Source organism: Sorex fumeus, unplaced genomic scaffold, assembly GCF_029834395.1.
Source record: "Sorex fumeus unplaced genomic scaffold, SorFum_2.1 ptg000265l, whole genome shotgun sequence".
NCBI lineage: Eukaryota > Metazoa > Chordata > Mammalia > Eulipotyphla > Soricidae > Sorex > Sorex fumeus.
Window position 1 is genome coordinate 27,686,452 of NW_026606322.1, and position 17,765 is coordinate 27,704,216.

Below are 17,765 nucleotides of genomic sequence, written 5' to 3' on the forward strand. Positions count from 1 at the left end.
CAGTGCTACAGTGCTACTATCATGGTCCTTGGTTTTATCAAAAAAATCAAAATGAAAAGTAGCAATCGTTAATTTTGTAATTTAATTGGATTATACTGTAAATATTGAGACTCTTTGTCACTACGTGAACTGTATTTGTGATTCCTTACTCATTACTGATGTGGCTAGCTATTCCTTCGAACAATCAATAAATTACTACTTGAAATGTGGACGTTTTGATTTCTTAAGTAGATACTACATTTAAGACAGCTCTTTTTTTCTATGTGTGGTACCAGGGAACAAGCCCAGGGCTTCATCCATGAGACATACACTCTATTACTGACACACATCCCCCAGCCCTGGAGCGATAGCACAGCGGGTAGGGCATTCGCCTTACACGCGGCCAACGTGGCCGACCCGAGTTCGATTCCTCCGCCCCTCTCGGAGAGCCCGGCAAGCTACTGAGAGTATTCAATATGCCAGACACAGTAACAACCAAGTCTCCAATGGAGACGTTACTGGGCCCGCTCGAGCAAATCGACGATCAACGGGAGGGCCTTTACTTTACTTTACTTTATCCCCCAGCCCTGATTGGCAGATTTCTAAAGTTTTAAACTAAGAGCTGGGGGGGTGGGGAGGGGGGGTGTCTTGCCATGCACACAGACCCAGGTTCAATCCCTGGCATCCCGTTTGGTCCCCCAAGCACCACCAGGAGTGATTCCTGAGTGCAGTATTAAGAGTAGCCCCTGAGCACCACTGGGTGTGGCCCCAAACCCCAAAATCATAAGAAACTGGGATGGGGAGTTAGTTCAAAGGGCTGAGTGTGCTGCTTTGCACACAGAGACCCATGTTCAGTTCCTGTCACATCGGTTCCCCCCAGACACAATCAGGAATGACCTCTGCACACCACAAGGTGTGACAAACAAAATCTTAGGGCCAGAAAGATATGGTAGTACATCAGGTAAGGTGCTTGCCTTGCACATAGCAGGCCCAGGTTTGATCCCGGCCCCCTGGTTCCTGCAGTGTGATCCCTGAAAGCAGAGTCAGGACTAAGCCCTGAGCACACACAGGTATAGCCCATACCACCCCTCCCCCACCAAAAAGAAAAAATACTAATGAAACTGCTATGCCAACATTTTCGATTTTAGTATTTTAATTGGGGTGTACCCTCTGGTGCCTCTCAGTGCTCTGGTGATGCTCCTGGCCATGAAAGCTTTGAGGTTCTGCAGTGCTTGGGCTGCCAGGCCACTCCATACTTGTCAGAGTGTAGAGGTTTCAACAAACACAGGTGGCTGTGCTAGCCAGGTTGAAAACAAAGATTTCACTAGCTAGAACTCCTCTAGCGAAGCTTTGATGCTGGCCTCACTGGGGTGGGGGGAGGGGCATGCACTGCCAAATGTCTCAGCTTTATTTGTACCTTAACATCTTGTTTCTAGTAAAACTTCATGTATCCCAGTAAGCCAAAGTTGCTGGTTCTCAAGCTTGCCGTTCACTAATGTGGTCCCCAACATGTTCTACAGCGAAGATGATTTTTTGAAGAGCGTATTGTCTAGCTTATTCTTAATTATAAAGAAACTAAAGCTATAAGGGTAGAATTTGCTCTTGTCACCAGCAGCTCAGCTTAATTATCTCAGGATTCCTACGAGAGAGAGAGAGAGAGAGTGTGTGTGTGTGTGTGTGTGTGTGTGTGTGTGTGTGTGTGTGTGTATGTGTGTGTGTGTCCTCATGCGCAGCCCTCTCAGAACATATGGTTTCCCACTGAGTTGTATCCTCTGCTCTGTAATCCTAATTTCTATAAAGTGGTGGTGCCAGGGATTGAACCCAGGGCCCTCATGGGCAAGGCATGATTCTCCACTCACCCACACCCGTGGGCCCTGTTACTTTTGGGCTCAGTTTCAACATTCCTTCCCACACCAAAACTGAACAGAGAATGGTGGATGGAAAAATACCAGTCTGTTAAACTAGCTATGAGAAGTATTTTGGGGGAGTGGAGCGGGGAGTTAAATTAGAGGAACAGTTTTCAGTAGAGATGAGAAAATTAAGTAAATTATAAAGTGGTTTAAATAAACTTCAGTTCCCCGGGCCTGCCCTAGACAGAGGAATGAGAATTCATGGACAGGATGGCACCATAGGGGATATAAAAATTATTAGGAATGTCTTCTGCTTTAAATAATACTTTAAATTCCCCAGGCACGCAGTTTATTGTTGTTTTTTGTTTTTTAACTCTCTAGGGGCATGACCTATAAGGATTCTGGTGTCGACATTATAGCTGGAAATACGCTAATCAAGAAAATTCGTAATTTTGCAAACAGAACCTCCAGACCAGGTATATTCTAGCCTCCTCTGCTAGTTCTTGAGCTGGCAGACATTATAAACTGATAAATGTTTTATATTTTACTGGGGGAAAATATAAATGCCAGATTAATGCCCACTTGTTCTAAGTCTTTGCCAACCCTTGTCCAAATTTGCTTCCTTGTCTCCTAATACTAAGAAAAAAGGCTTTTTTTTTTTCCCTTTTTTTCAATTTTGGCCCAGACCCAGCTGCGCCCAAGGGCTATGCCTGACTCCAAACTTGGGGGACTATGCAGTGCTGAGGATGAAGCCCAAGCCTCTCAACGTGCAGAGCATGTGCTCAGCCCTGGAGCCAGCTCCTTGGCCAGGAAAAGCTATTATCCAGGATGCCAAACTCAAGACGGAGGCCTGCTTCTTTAATATTTGATCACGTTATTTGTCAGTTCCTTTTGGTCCCCTCCCCTGCTCTGAGGCAAACTGGCTTGTTTTCACTGTTACTACTTGAGAGCAGTGGAGATCTTCACCTTCAGTCTTCCTTTCCCCAACAGGCTGTGATGTGAATCTCGGAGGCTTTGCCGGCCTCTGCGATGTGAAAGCAGCTGGTTTCAAGGACCCTCTTCTGGTCAGTGGAACAGACGGTGTTGGAACTAAACTGAAGGTAAAGCAATCAGTGTCGTGAGTGTGAAAGGGGGGAACTGTGTGCGGAACTGAAGAGCCACACTTCAATAAAGAGCCATATTGTGCCACTGCAACTCCTGCCCATTATCTCCTTGTTTGTTTTTGGGGCCACACCTGGTGATGCTCAGGACTTATACTCCTGGCTCTGCTTTCAGAGATCAGTGCTGGTGGGATTGAGGGACCATATGGGGTGCCGGGGAATGAGTCCGGGTCAGATGTGCACAAAGCAAGTGCCCGACCTGCTGTACTGCCCGCACGCAGGCCCATCGGCTCGTTTCTGACAATGCTCTGGAGGTTGTGTCCGCATGGAAATCTTAAGGGAGTTCTTGAGTCGTGGGCCAAGTCCCACGCTTCACAGATGTGAAACCCTGGCTTTGTTCCCCAGCGCTGCACACAGAAAGGAAGAAAAGGGAGAAGTGAGAGAGATAGTGCAGCAGGTAAGGCACATGCCTGGCACATGCCCTCCGTGAGTTCACTCCTCCACATCCCAGATGGTCCTCTGAGCACCACCAGGAGTAAGCCCTGAGCATCGCTGGGTATGAACCCAAAAACAAAACAGAAACTTAGAAAGGAGGAAAGGGATCGGGAGGTGCTTCTCTTATGCCAGGGTCTGTGCTGTCCCCTGCAGATTGCCCAGTTGTGTAATAAGCACGACACCATTGGTCAAGATTTGGTGGCTATGTGCGTGAACGATATCCTGGCCCAAGGAGCAGAACCCCTCTTCTTCCTTGATTACTTTTCCTGTGGAAAACTTGACCTCGGGACAGCTGAGGTTGTCATCGCTGGAATCGCTAAAGCGTGCGAAGAAGCTGGGTGTGCTCTGCTTGGTACGGTCCCTCCATTTCCGCCTCCTGCCCTTCCTAGTGTGTCAGCTCTGTGTGCAGTGGCCGTCAGTGCCCGTCTAAGGAGCCGCAAGTGTCTTTCTGACGCCCCCTGGGACACTTGGCCCTGGTACAAGGGTTTCCTCTCCCTGACTCCCACTCTGGGACTGACGCAAGACTTTGTCTTTGCCCTTGTCCTTGACCCACCTATTCCCACCCATCTTTCTGGGTCACTGCCTCCAGACAAGACAGGGGTTCTCCTGACTAGTATGACAGTAGAGGCCTTTGGGTGCCAAATCCTGACCTAGGCCCACAAGAAGGGGAGAGAGTGTGGGACCAGGAATGTAGCTCAATGGGGGCATTTGTGCCTTGCACGTGGGAGGGCCTGGGGAGCAAGCTGCAAGGCTGGGCCACATGCTGGACATTACAGGCCCCAGCAGAATCTCCAGCCTTTTGGGGCCCCTGGCACCACTGGGGAGGCCTCCCACACACTCCAAAAATAGAATGGAAAAAAATACAGGGCTGGAAAGATAATACTGCACTTAGAGCATTTGCCTTGCATGTGGCCAATCCATATGGTCCCTTGAACACCACCAGGAGTAGTTCCTGAGTGCAAAGCCAGGAGTAAACCCCTGAGCATCTCTGGGTTTTGCCCAAAGACAAAAAAAAAACTGTGCCTAGACTTTATAAAAATACTAGCTTATCTAAACTTGAATTATGGTTATAAAAATACTAGCTTATCTAAACTTGAATTATGGTCACTGGACAAATATCAACCCAGAATAAATTTTATTTTTTTCCATATTTTAGAATTTACGTTTGCTGCCTAGATTTCCAGGTTGTTCACACAATATGGTCCCTGATCTGAATGATGGATGCCTTTTAGACCATGGCCTTGGAGTTTGGCGGTCCTGGGAAGTGACGTCTCTCAGCTGCTACCATCATGTGGCAATTCAAGAGATTCCAAGGGGAAAAAAGAGAGAGATTCAAAGGAACAAATGAAAGTGTTTCTCTTTTTTTTTTTTTTTATGATTTTTGGTTTAGAACCACACTTGCTCGTGCTCAGGGGTTACTCCTGGCTCTTTATTCAGGAATCACTCCTGGCGGACTTGGGGAAGCACATAGGATGCCAGGGATCAAACCCAGGTTGGCCGTGTGCAAGACATGTGCCCTTCCTGCTGTCCTGTCTCTCCAGCCCAAGGGAGGGTATTTTCGAGGGCCAGAGAGATAGCCCAAGGGGCTGAGCGCTTGTATTGCACAAAGGAGACTTAGTTTTGACTGGGAATACTTCCCCAGCACAGAACCAGTAACATCTGAGCACACTTGGTTTTGTTTGTTTTTCCTTTATTTTTGGATTACACCTGGTGATGCTCAGCGGTCACTCCTGGCTCTGGGCTTAGGAATCTAACCCAGTCAGCCACCTGCAATGGCACGCCCACTGTGCCATTCTGACCCAAAAAGCACTTCTGAGACTGTCGCTAAAATGACATCTTGAGCCAAGCTCTCGTTTCGTGAAAGTACTTTACAGTTTGGGAGAAAAGGGGCCGCTCCCAGCAGTGCTCTGGGGGCGCGGCAGGCCCAGGGATCCATCATGCAAAGAGTGAGTGCTTGCTTCTGGCGCCGTCCCCCCAGCACCTTTGGACCTGGAATGAGTGGGCGGCATTCAGGCTTCCCTCATCTGATCGCCGTGTCCTCTGGAATCATGGCTGGCCACATGGAGTCCTCTTGGGCAGGCGGGGGGTCTCCACAATACTGCCACAGAGCACGTGTCTGCCGCCCTGCCAGGCCTAGGGTGGGTGATGCGCGGTCTTAATCATGTTTTCTTCTTGCCAGGCGGGGAAACAGCAGAAATGCCTGACATGTACCTGCCCGGAGAGTATGACCTCGCGGGCTTTGCCGTGGGCGCCGTGGAGCGGAATCAGCAGCTCCCGCGCCTGGACAGCATCGCTGAGGGGGACGTCGTGGTCGGTGTCGCTTCGTCGGGCCTTCACAGCAACGGGTTCAGCCTGGTGAGGAAGATCGTGGAGAGATCTGCCCTCCAGTACTCCTCTCCAGCGCCTAGCGGTTGTGGGGCCCAGACCCTAGGTGAGCACGCTCAGGCCACATGCTCCAATGTCCCCTGCCACATGGATGTTTCACCAGGAACAGTGTTGCAGATGACGGGATCTTCTACAGATGGGGGGGAGGCGGTAAAAGAAAAGGGAGTGGATTAAATTAAGGAGAAAAACTCAATGTCTGGGCTGGAGTGATTGTACAGCAGGTAGGACCCAGATTTGATCCTTGGCATCCCATATGGTCCCCCCGCATGCACTGCTAGGGGTAATTCTTGAGTGCAGAGACAGGAGTAACCCCTAAACATCTCTTTTGAAGAGCAAAAGAAAAAGTCTCCAAGGAAGTGCAGAGAGAGTGCCTCCCTGGAGCACGCCCTGCCCTCTTCCTGCCCTGCACCACACGTGCTTCCCTGAGCACCGTCAGACCCAAGGAGGCCTTGTGCAAGGCCAGCACCCTACCTGCTCTTCTCTCTCTCTGGCCCCCTCTGTGGTATCTGTATATTTGTGCCTCTGTTGTCATCTTCCCCCTCTCGTCTCCAGGGGACTTGCTACTGACGCCCACCAGAATCTACAGCCGCTCCCTGTTACCTGTCCTATGCTCCGGACGCGTCAAGGCCTTTGCCCATATCACCGGTGGGGGATTGCTGGAAAACATCCCCCGCGTCCTCCCTCAGGCACTAGGAGTACAGTTAGGTAAGCCTGCTAACAGGAACTTCCATTCAGAAAAACGGCTTGCGGCGGGGGGGAGGGGGGGGGGGGGGGGCTTGGAGTGGGACCAGAGCCGTAGTACAACAGGTAAGGTATTTGCCTTGCACGCAGCCAACCTGGGTCCACTCCCTGGCATCCCATATGGCCCCTTGAACCAGGTGTGGCCGAAAAACCCAAAAAAATCTCAGTAAACTAGTTTGGGGGGGTGTGCAATTATGGGAGAAATGTCTATGGGCAAATAGTGCACATGGGATGGCGGGTGGAAAACTTAGAAGCAGTAGGTGACTCCTCCTTCCCTTCCCTTTTTGTTGCTGCCACAACGGGGATCACAGCCGACCGTATGCTCACTGGCGGTCACCCGCTTTGGTCGTGGGGGTCATGGACAGCACAGCTGCCAGATGGGCTCGCTGTGTGCAGTGGCTCCACAGAGCATACAGGGTCTGACACCCACAAAGCACATGAGAGCCCTGAGCGTGCCCCAGGCCCTGAGGAGAATGGGGTGGCTTTGGAGGGTGGAGAGTGGGAGAGGCATGTGATACAAGGCGAGTGGGAGGGTCCCGCCCAGGCAGGAGGCAAGGTGGAGAGAGGGAGAGGTGGCATGCACGCAGGGGTGAGGAGTTCCTAGAAGGGGAGAGGGAGAGGGAGAGGGAGGTTCCTGCCCAGGCAGGAGGCAGGGTGGGTAGAGGGAGAAGTGGCATGCATACAGGGGTGAGGAGTTCCTGGAAGGGGAGAGGGAGGGTCCTGCTCAGGCAGGAGGCAGGGTAGAGGGTGGGAGAGATGGTCATGGGGCACGCAGGGGTGAGGAGTTCCTGAGTGGGGTGGGGGCGGGGGGGGGGAAAGGGGGGTGAGGAGTTCCTGAAAGGAGAGAGGGAGGGTCTCACCCAAGCAGGAGGCAGGATGGAGAGTGGGAGAGGTGGAATGGGGCATGCAAGGGTGAGGAGTTCCTGGGAGGAGCAGGCACGGTGGCCTCTCCAAGACAGATGGGGTTTAAGAGACGCCAGGGGTCAAGGGGCTGCTCTGCACACATCTGACCCCAGGTCACTCCTGACAGCACTTGGGGGTCCCCTGAGCACCTCTGGGTCTGGCCCCAAAGCAGAAGCAAAGTGGGCTCGCCCTTGCAGTGGGCAGCATAGCTGGTGCAGCCCAGAGTGTTTCTGAGTTGGTCCAGAGGCAGCACAGTGAGGGAGGGCGGTGCGTCCCGCAAGGAAACTCAGGGAGTGGGTGACGGGGAAAAAAGTGAATCTAAACTCCAGCCTCGGAGACTGCATTGGTACAAGGAAATGGCTGGGGTTGGGGGCGAGAGGCAGGCCCATCTCTGTTCTCACGGACTGTGCCTGCTCTCCGCGTCACCAACGTGTGGCCCAGAGGAGCAGACGAGACGAGATGGCAGCAAATCAGGGCTTCTCCCAGTGAGGTCTTGGGGGCCCACTGAGGCAGCCAGCCAGGGAGGGGCTGAGGCGAGGAAAGTAACCGGGACCTAATGCTGTTACAGAGGCTGACTGTTCTCCCGCTGTTCGATGTGGGCTGGACAGGAGCCTGAAGAGGATGACCGGCCTGGGTTAGATCCCCAGCACCCCACAGGGTCCCCTGAGCACTGCATGGTGCAGCCCTAACCACCCCCACAAAGAAAAAGTCAGGTTGCCGAGTGCTGCTATGGCCGCAGGGTTGGGAGTGCGAGTGCGCCGCCTAGGAGGAAAGGGGTGCGGGGTGGAGGGGCGGATGGCCGGGGATCCAGTGCCACGGTGCAGGCCAAGCTGAAAGCGAACTGCCCTCCAGTGAGGCTGCACAGAACCTTCACAAGTGTTGGCTTCTTCAGACAATTGAAACCCCAGGCTGGGAACCAGGATGATAGTACAGCAAGTAGGGCATTTGCCTTGCACATGGCTGACCCAGGTTTGATTTCTGGCATCCCACATGCTCCCCCAAGCACCGCCAGGAGTGATTCCTCAGTGCAGAGCCAGGAGTCAGCCCTGAGCATCACTGAGTATGACCCAAAAAGGAAAAAAAAATATTAAAATTTTTAATAAAAGGGAAAGAAACCCCGGCCAGGGCTGGGGAGCAGGCGGAGGGGTGCCATAGCTGCTCTGCAGTGGATGGCTGTGCTGGGGCACCCCCACCCTGAGCTGCCCGCCTGGTGCCCTGCACGCCCCATGGGGTCACCCCGGGGCACCAGAGGCCGAGCCTGCAGCCACATTCCTGAGAGCTTTGACTTACACAGATGCCTGTGTCCCAGTAAAAAGGAAACTTAGTCCCCAAGCCCTGCCTCTGGGGTTTCTTCCTGGAATCCAACTTGGAGCACAGCCTTGAGCAAGGACTTACTGGCCTTGAAGCCACAGCTCCTCCTCCTGCTCCTGAACTGCTGGAACACTGCCCTCGCCAGCCTGACTGCTCGGCAGATTGTTTGTTAACGTGAGATCGGAGGGGCCAGAATGATAGCACAGCGGGAAGGGTGTATGCCTTGCACGCAGCCGACCCGGGTTCGATTCCCAGCATCCCATATGGTTCCCCGAGCACTGTCACGAGTGGTAACTGAGTGCAGGGCCAGGAGTACCCCTGTGCTTCGCTGGGTGTGACCCAAAAAGGAAAAAAAGGAGATATGAGTTCAGTGACCTACTGTTTGTCTGTCTTGCCATTGCTGTATATTATTCTGTTATTTTATATTTAATGTGTATCTGCTAGTCATGATAGCATTTTTGGGAAAAAGAATATTTGATTTGGGAGGCCAGAGAGATTGCTCAGCTGTTCCATCCCCAGCTCTGCATGATCCCTGGGGCACAGATCTGGGAGTAAGCCCCTGAGCATGCTCAGAAGACCCAAATTGGGGGGTGGGGGGGAGGAAAAAAAAGGAGTATTTGTTTGTTTGTTTGTTTTTCCCCAAAATAGATGTACCACTACTTGGTTTGGTTTGCTGTTGCGGTGGTGGTGTTGTGGTCTTTGGGGTGGGGGGTTTGGGCCACACCTGGCTGCTGGGGGCTACTCTGGCTCAGGTGTTTCTCCTTGCAGTGCTCGGGGAACGAGCAGCGTAGGAGATCAAACCTGGACCTCCTGCCTGCAAGGCAGGACCCCTGAGCTCTTTCTCCAGCCCTTCACCATTAACTTTTAACTATCGAAAGAATAGTGGGTCAATCTTTTGATCTCATTTTTTTTTAAGTGGGCATTTACCAAGTAGTAGAGAATGGAATTAAATCTCATAGGGTGGTAGGTTCATAGGCATGTAATTACTTTTATAAATTATGTAAACTCCAGGTCCAGAGAGAGGGCTCAGACCGCTGAGCTCCTTGCTTTGCTGGTAGGACACTCAGGTTCAAGCCCCGGAACCACATGGTCCTGAGCAGAGCTGGTAGTGACCACAGAGCACTGCCAGGTGCCCCCTCCACACCCCCCAAAATAAAGATATACAAGGTTTTTGGGGTTGGGAGGTTTGTGTTTTTGCCTCACCCACAGTGCTCAGAGCTTAATCCTGGCTCTGCACTCATGGATCACAACTGGTGGGGCCCTGGGGTGCCAGGGATTGAACTAGGGTCAGCCACTTGCCTGCAAACACCCTCCCAACTTTGCTGTCGCTCCAGCCCTTAAACATTTTATCTGGCATACCCGTCCCTGACTGTGGCCTCATCCTTGGGTGCATTTTCATCCTACTTCATCCCGGCTACACAGTGTGCCAGCCAGACTGGAACTGAGCCACAGGCACAGCGAGTCAATTCAGAGACTTCTAAAACCCCAACTAATGCAGCCCAGAACTTTAACTGATCGTGAATACTGGCCACTGGTTCCAGCGAAAGCCTTCTTTATTTTTAGAGGGTGGTGGGGGAGGTTTCAGTCACGTCCGGCAATGCTCAGGGGTTTGTCAAGGCTCTGCACTCAGGAATTATTCCTGGTGGTGCTCAGGGGATTGTGTGTGATGCCAGAGATGGAACCCAGGTCTGCCATGTGCAAGGCAAATGTCCTCCCCGCTGTCTTATCACTCCGAAAGTCTTAATGTCTAGTACAGGTGGATCCAAAAACACGTCTGGAATGCTAGTTTATGGTTGTATCACTGCGTACAGTACTGTGGCTTACAGTGAATTTCCTTGTTTCGGACTTTCACTATTTTCATCCTTTGTACAAAACGGCAGGTGAGTTAATTCACCACCTATGCCCATTGCAGATGCCCGGGCCTGGAAGATCCCTGCGGTCTTCTCCTGGTTGCAGAGGGAAGGACGTATCTCTGAAGAGGAGATGGCCAGGACCTTTAATTGTGGTATCGGGGGCGCCCTCGTGGTGTCAGAGGACCAAGCAAAGCAGATCATTCAGGAGCTTGAGAAGCAGCAGGAAGAGGCCTGGGTGATCGGCAAGGTGGTTGCCCGTCCTGAAGGTAATTGCTCCTAAGGGTAATTGCTCCTCGGATAACACTCTGAGGTCAGAGACTTTGCTTAAAGAGAACTGGGTCCCGCCCATCCTTCAGGCCAAAGAAGGGGTCCCAGCCATTCCTGTCCAGAGCTTGACCAGTGTCGGGAAAGCGAGCCAGTAAACAACCAGCTCAGAGAGAGAAGGGGAGCAGAGGGGGGACACAGTCTGCCAGTCTCCCGCATGACCACATGGTGACCGCGCTGTCTTAGCCGATGTCTGTCTCGCTCGGCCCAGAAGCCCTCTCTGGTTCCCTGGGAATGTGTGCTAGTGCCAGTGGCCTGCTTTGTGGCTCTTGTCCTCCGTCCGAGGAGGAACGGGTTGGCACTCTTACGGGCATCTGGAACAACTGGGGCCCAAATGGGCAGCGTGGGTGGGGGATAGCCCTGCCAACCTCAGTAGCAGAGGGGGGATGCCTGTCAGCCACTTCTTTCCCTGTGTACATTTCACCGCCATTCCAGGCAGGCTGTCAAGGCTCTAGAGCCCGTGGCCTTCTCTTTCTCAGCATCTTAGAGCATGTCCTCAAGTGGCCTGGCTTGGCTCTCACGCCTGCTCACGAGTCCAGAGGCCCTGGGCCATGTCGTGCACGGAGATTTGGGGGTAAGGGGGCTGGATCTCAGGCAGCTGTAGTCAGGGAGTCACTGCATGCACGGTGGCAGCAATGTGCTGTAGCTGGAGTGGAAGGCGACCCTGGATAATGCCAGGACAGGCATCTTGGCTGGCTCTGCCCACGGAGAGCAACCCTTCGAATGTGGCATTCCACAGTCTCCATAAATTGCTTTGTTTGCATTGCACTGTGATTGCGAGCTCACGGTTGTTTGAAATGCAGGTTCTCCTCCTGTGATAGTCAAGCACCTGATTGAAACCATGAACATGAACAGCACCGTATCGGGAAACGGGGCCCCAGTGGCTAATGGCATCCTGAGACCTGACAAGGCCAGAGTGGCTGTCCTGATCTCGGGGACAGGTGAGAAGCTGAGCCTTGAGCCAGAACTGTCAGTGTTCTCTTCCCCTCCCCCATCCCGCCAGGAACCCTTAGGTCTGAGGCCCCCTCAGTGGCGGGCCAGGTAGAGGATCATGGAGGAGTTTGTTGGTGTATGGCCTTCCTGGTTCTTCCCAATTCCTGGGAATAGGAGGCAGATCCCAAGGGGACAGTTAGTAGACAGAGAGAGAAACTTTGGACCAGAGCAGTAGTAGGACATTTGCCTGCACCTGCCAACCTGGATCCATCACCCACCAGTCCCAAGTCCTGCCAGCCGTGATCCGTGGGCATAGCCAGGAGTAAGCCCTGAGCACAGCCAGTCGTACCCTCCACCCACCCGCCCCCTCCCCCCCCCCCCCCACAAAAGGGAGGATCAGAGCAATAGTACAGTAGGTAGGGAGCTTGCCTTGCATACAGCCAGTTTCGATCCCCAGCATCCTGGATGGTCCCCCAAGCATGATCACAAGTGGTTCCTGAGCACAAGTCAGGAGTAAGCCCTGGCCACCGCCACAAGAAAGGGAGAGGGAGACAGAAGACAGGCAGAGAGAGAAAATTAGGAAGCATGGAGATTCCAACTGTGACTTCAACGCTTTGTATACTGTCTGGGGTGGGGGAGGTAGGGAGGAGAGAGAAGAAGAGAGAGGATTCCAGCTGTAGCATGAATGCTTTGTAGTTGAAAGGATCCTGCTGGGTAGCAGGGTGACGTCCGGGGTCAATCCAGAGGCAGTTTGGGGTGTCCATGCTCCAAGTATCATCGGCAGAGTTCCCGGTAGACACAGCTGTGCTGCACCTCAGGTCTGGCTCTGCTGCTTTGTTTTTCTGGAAGGGAAGAAGCTTCCCAGTAGTGCTCAGGAGCCCGGTGGCTTGGTGTTCAGTTCCTGGGCTGTGATGCTGGGGACCCCTTGGGGGATCTGTTGGCCCTGGGGCCTCAAGCATGCAAGGCCTGTGCCGCGCCCCTCTGCGAAACCTCCCTGCTCCCGCTCTTCATCCTTTATCCCTAGAGGGCCGGAGCTTAGAGCCTCACATCTTCTGCCAGTCTTGAGCAATCTTGGCCTTCCCTTGGTCAGAAATGTCACCTATTGTGCAGGCGTCTGAGGGTACCGACAGTAGAAAGAGCACCATCTTTTTAGCAGCGGTCTGAGCCTTGTGGTGTTTCTCCCTTTTTCAGGGTCAAACCTCCAAGCTCTCATAGAGAGTACCCAGGAGCCAAGGAGCTCTGCAGAAATCGTCGTGGTGATCTCCAACAAAGCTGCCGTGGCCGGGCTAGAGAAAGCAGAAAGAGCCGGGATTCCCACCCGAGTAAGTTCCAGGGGCGGGGGGTGTGCTACACTTGCTTCCTGCTTCTCTCCATTCCTTCCTTCTTCAGAACGGGTGTGTCTATCGAAGGAAGTTATGATCTGTGTAAGGGTTTGAGCTTTAACTTGTGTTTTCGAATTCATTGAAAAAAGTGGTGCTTTCTGGGTCTGGGGAGACAGCACACGCCTTGTATGCTACCAGTCTGAGTTCAGCCCCAGTATCCCATATGGTCTCCTCAGCACTGTCAGGAGTAAGTCCTGAGCATTGCAATCTCCTCATTGCTATGAGAGCTGGAGGTTTGACCCTTTAAAAAGGGAGAAAAACAGCAAAGCTTAGAGTGCTGCAAAAACAATGGTGCTCTTTTTTTTGTTGTTACAGGTCGTTAGTCATAAATCCTATAAAACCCGGGAATTGTTTGACAGTGCGGTCGACCAGATCCTTCAAGAATTCTCTATAGATATAGTCTGTCTTGCTGGATTCATGAGAATTTTATCCGGCCAATTTGTCCAGAAATGGAACGGTAAGTGTGACTAGTTGGACACTGCACTGGGACATTGAACACAGTCTCTGGGGAGGTCAACATGCTGCTTCACTCCCAGGAAGTGAGTCCCTGAATGCCCAAAGGGACGCTGTTGTCAGCTAGCATGGTGTCTTGTGCAAAATTTTTGAGTGTCTCCTGTGTCCTTTGCTGTGTGTGCATTTGGCCATTATGGAGCAGGTGGGCATAAGGCACACGGAAATCAGCAGTCTTCTATCTGGCCCGTGGCCAGGGCACTGCATGGCTATGAGTCGTTTCCTTCCAAAGTGCCGTGACCAGCAGCCTGTGTCCACCCTCCCATGACTGCAGGTGCCGGCCCAGCTGTCAGTCAGGGGCCTGCTGCCACCAGGGCTTCCCTGGCTGAGATCCCGTTTCCTCCCACCTCTTTTCTCTTTACCCTTCGCTGGGGAGGCCCCTTGCTCTCATCCACTCATTCAAAGCAGGACATAGTGGAATTCCCTGACAGAACATGCAGCAGGTTTTAAATTCTGATACTGGGGGCAGGAGAGATAGATAAGCAAGTTGGATACTTGCCTTGCACACCCAGATTCGATCCCCGGCATCCCATAGGTTCCCCTGAGCATCGCCAGGAGTGATCCCAGAGTGCAGAGCCAGAGAAACCCCTAAGCATCACCAGACATGGCCCCAAAACCAAAAGAGTAAATAAATTCTGACACGGATGCTATGGTTCATTTCCAGGAAAGTTGCTCAACATCCACCCGTCCCTGCTCCCATCTTTCAAGGGCTCAAATGCCCATGAGCAAGCGCTGGCAGCCGGAGTCACAGTCACCGGCTGTACGGTGCACTTTGTCGCGGTGAGTACCTGTTTCCGCGGCAGCGCTGCGGGGTGAGCACTGTGCGGACTGATAGGTAAAGGGGCGGCCTTCTGCTTCCTCTTTCAGGAAGACGTTGATGCCGGACAAATCATCTTACAAGAAGCTGTGCCCGTGGAGAGAGCGGACACAGTTGCGACACTGTCAGAAAGAGTGAAGCTAGCAGAGCATAAAGTGTTCCCCGCAGCCCTGCAGCTGGTAGCCAGCGGGACGGTGCGGCTTGGGGACAACGGCAAAATCTGCTGGATGAAAGAGAAGCAAGCCGCCTAATTCGGAGAAGGGGCTGGGAGGAATCTTGCCTGTCGGCCTCAAGAACCTGGCCCCAGAGAGAAAGAGGCCAAAACAGAACGAAAGGCGCCAGAGAGATAAGGCACCTGCAGGGCCTCCCACCAGCCCTGATTCAAATCCCCAACATGTAGGTTCCCCCAAACACCACCAGGGCTCACTCCTGAGCACTGCCTGTTATATACACACACAAAGGGGCGGGGGGATACATATTTGAACTCTATAAAATGACCTCCCCAGAAGAAAGGGTAGTTTAGGACTTAGGTTTGGTTTGAATGTTTCATCTTGGGGCCACACCCAGCAATACCTGGCACTGTATTCGCCCCTGACAAGGCTCAAGGGACTGTATATGGTGCTGGGAACCTGGGTCCGCCACATTCATGGCAAGCGCCCGCCCACTATACCATCTCTTCGGCCCAGGACTTGGTTTTATGAATTGTTGAGTTTCAGCTTTTCTATGTCTAACTCCCTAGACAAGCAGTAGGGAAACTGGGAGCCATCTGGTGTCTCCATTACACTCTAATCCTCATAAAAGGTCACATTTTGTAGCTTTCTACAATTTTTTGTTTTTCCTGGCTTGGGGGCCACACCCCACAATGCTCAGGGTTTACTCCTGGCAATGCTCATGGGACGATATGGGGTACCCGAGATCAAATCCTCATAAAAGGTCACATTTTTGAAGCTTTCTACAATTTTTTATTTTTCCTGGCTTGGGGGCCACACCCCACAATGCTCAGGGTTTACTCCTGGCAATGCTCATGGGACCATATGGGGTACCCGAGATCAAATCCTCGTAAAAGGTCACATTTTGTAGCTTTCTACAATTTTTTGTTTTTCCTGGCTTGGGGGCCACACCCCACAATGCTCAGGGTTTACTCCTGGCAATGCTCATGGGACCATATGGGGTACCCGAGATCAAATCCTCGTAAAAGGTCACATTTTTGAAGCTTTCTACAATTTTTTATTTTTCCTGGCTTGGGGGCCACACCCCACAATGCTCAGGGTTTACTCCTGGCAATGCTCATGGGACCATATGGGGTACCCGAGATCAAATCCTCGTAAAAGGTCACATTTTGTAGCCTTCTACAATTTTTTGTTTTTCCTGGAAATGCTCATGGGACCATATGGGGTGCCCAAGATCAAATCCTCGTAAAAGGTCACGTTTTGTAGCTTTCTACAATTTTTTGTTTTTCGTGGCTTGGGGGCCACACCCCACAATGCTCAGGGTTACTCCTGGCAATGCTCATGGGGCATTGCTCATATGGGGTACCAGAGATCAAACCCAGGTGGGCTGCGTGTGTGGCAAACCTGAGCAAACCTGCTGTACTACTGCTCTACCCCTCTCTTTACACTTCTAATGCAGCAATAAAAGAATAAATTCCATTTAAGTGTTGTGTTTTGACTTTAGTCGCTCGTCTGGGGAGGTGGTTCAAAGGCCAGAGTACATGTTTCGCTTATGGGAGCCCCAAGTTCAGTCTCTGGCACCATATGGACCCCAAGTACCACCAGGAGCAACCCCTAAACTAAAGAATTGGCTGGGCCAAGACATTGCAGGGGTAGGGCATGTGCTACTCATCCCTGACCTGGATTTGAGGTCTGGCATCTAAAAACCAGGGGCTGGAGTGATAGTACAGGGGGTGTGCAAGACAAATGCCCAACCCAGGTTTGATCCCCAGCATCGCATATGCCCCCTGAGCATTGTCAGTTGTGGCCCAAAAATTAAACTATTTAAACAAAGAATTCAATTCAAAGAGCTAGCACAACAGGTAAGGTGCTTGCCTTACACATGCCAACACCCCATATGGTCCCCTGAGCACCGCCAGGGATAATTCCTGAGTACAGATCCAGGACTAACCCCTGAGCATCACTTGGTATGACCCACAACCTTTTTTAAAAGGCTTCATACCTCCTGTGGCTGCTTTTTTTAAGATCAGTGCATAACAAGACTAATACCCCCCGCCCCCAGAGTGCACAGGACTCCCCACTGCCTTTGGGGATACCAGCACCACAGCCAACACAGGGACCTGCACTCGACGAGCTGAGCATGGGACACCACCGCCAAGGCGCAGGCACCACAACCAGATACGCCTCAATGTGTGAGGTACCTTTGCAAGCAGCAATAAAACGGGAGGAGGGGAATGGGGACAGCAAAGTACGTGCAGTTAGTATCTCCAGTGTTCTCTGGTTTTCAGACTTCCTTGTTCATAATTCAGCAGTTTATAGCCATAGAGAATTCCTTTCACCTTGAGCCAAACAAGTGAGCAAAGCGCTTACTCCATAGTGATAGTACAATGCCGAGGGCCCTTGCCATGCACGCGGCAGAGCCAGTTTGATCCCCAGAGCCCACCAGGAGGGATCACTGAGCACAGAGTAGTAATAAACCCTGAGCACTGCTGGGTGTGGCCCCAAACCAAACTTTTCTTGAAGGTAACCACTATCCCAGTGATGCTCAGAGGCCATGATTGGAAGTTTAGGGGACTATATGTGGTGCCAGGATTCAAACCAGTCACAGAGTCCTACAAGGCAAGCACCTTAACCTTTTATTAGCTCCTTGACCCCCAAACGCTTGCCTTTTTTATTACCCTTTTTTTTCCTCTGACCAATGTTCTCATTTGTTTCTGGGGTTTTTGGTTTATTTTGCTTTGAGGCCACACCCAGGGGTGCTCAGGGCTTACTCCTTGCTGTGCACTCAGGGTTCACTTCTGATGGGCTTGGGGAACCGACTGGGGTGACAGATTCACCCTGGGTTAGACTCCTGCAAGGCAGACACACTGCTGTACTGTTGTTCCAGCCCCCTCATTTGTTCTTCAGTTATTTGTTCTCTAATCTTTGAAGAGCTCACCAGCAAATTGAGGAAATTACTGTCTTCTCTGTATTAGTACTGATCTGAATTACAACTTTTCTAGTTCCTGACCA

The 17,765-nt window shown here is 52.0% G+C and overlaps 1 protein-coding gene across 2 annotated transcripts in view; it reads left to right on the top strand.

The window, feature by feature from the left end:
• The window catches only part of GART (phosphoribosylglycinamide formyltransferase, phosphoribosylglycinamide synthetase, phosphoribosylaminoimidazole synthetase), a 34,217-nt gene extending 18,695 nt beyond the window's left edge, over positions 1 to 15,522 (top strand). For both annotated transcript variants that reach the window (XM_056109221.1, XM_056109222.1), the window contains exons 12-22: positions 2,211 to 2,305; positions 2,820 to 2,929; positions 3,578 to 3,776; positions 5,604 to 5,855; positions 6,362 to 6,514; positions 10,677 to 10,883; positions 11,745 to 11,882; positions 13,066 to 13,196; positions 13,572 to 13,713; positions 14,431 to 14,546; positions 14,634 to 15,522. In XM_056109221.1, the coding sequence (XP_055965196.1) occupies positions 2,211 to 2,305; positions 2,820 to 2,929; positions 3,578 to 3,776; positions 5,604 to 5,855; positions 6,362 to 6,514; positions 10,677 to 10,883; positions 11,745 to 11,882; positions 13,066 to 13,196; positions 13,572 to 13,713; positions 14,431 to 14,546; positions 14,634 to 14,834 (1,744 nt within the window). In that variant the 3' untranslated portion in view covers positions 14,835 to 15,522. The remainder of the gene's footprint in view (positions 1 to 2,210; positions 2,306 to 2,819; positions 2,930 to 3,577; positions 3,777 to 5,603; positions 5,856 to 6,361; positions 6,515 to 10,676; positions 10,884 to 11,744; positions 11,883 to 13,065; positions 13,197 to 13,571; positions 13,714 to 14,430; positions 14,547 to 14,633) is intronic.
• The last annotated feature ends 2,243 nt before the right edge of the window (positions 15,523 to 17,765 follow it).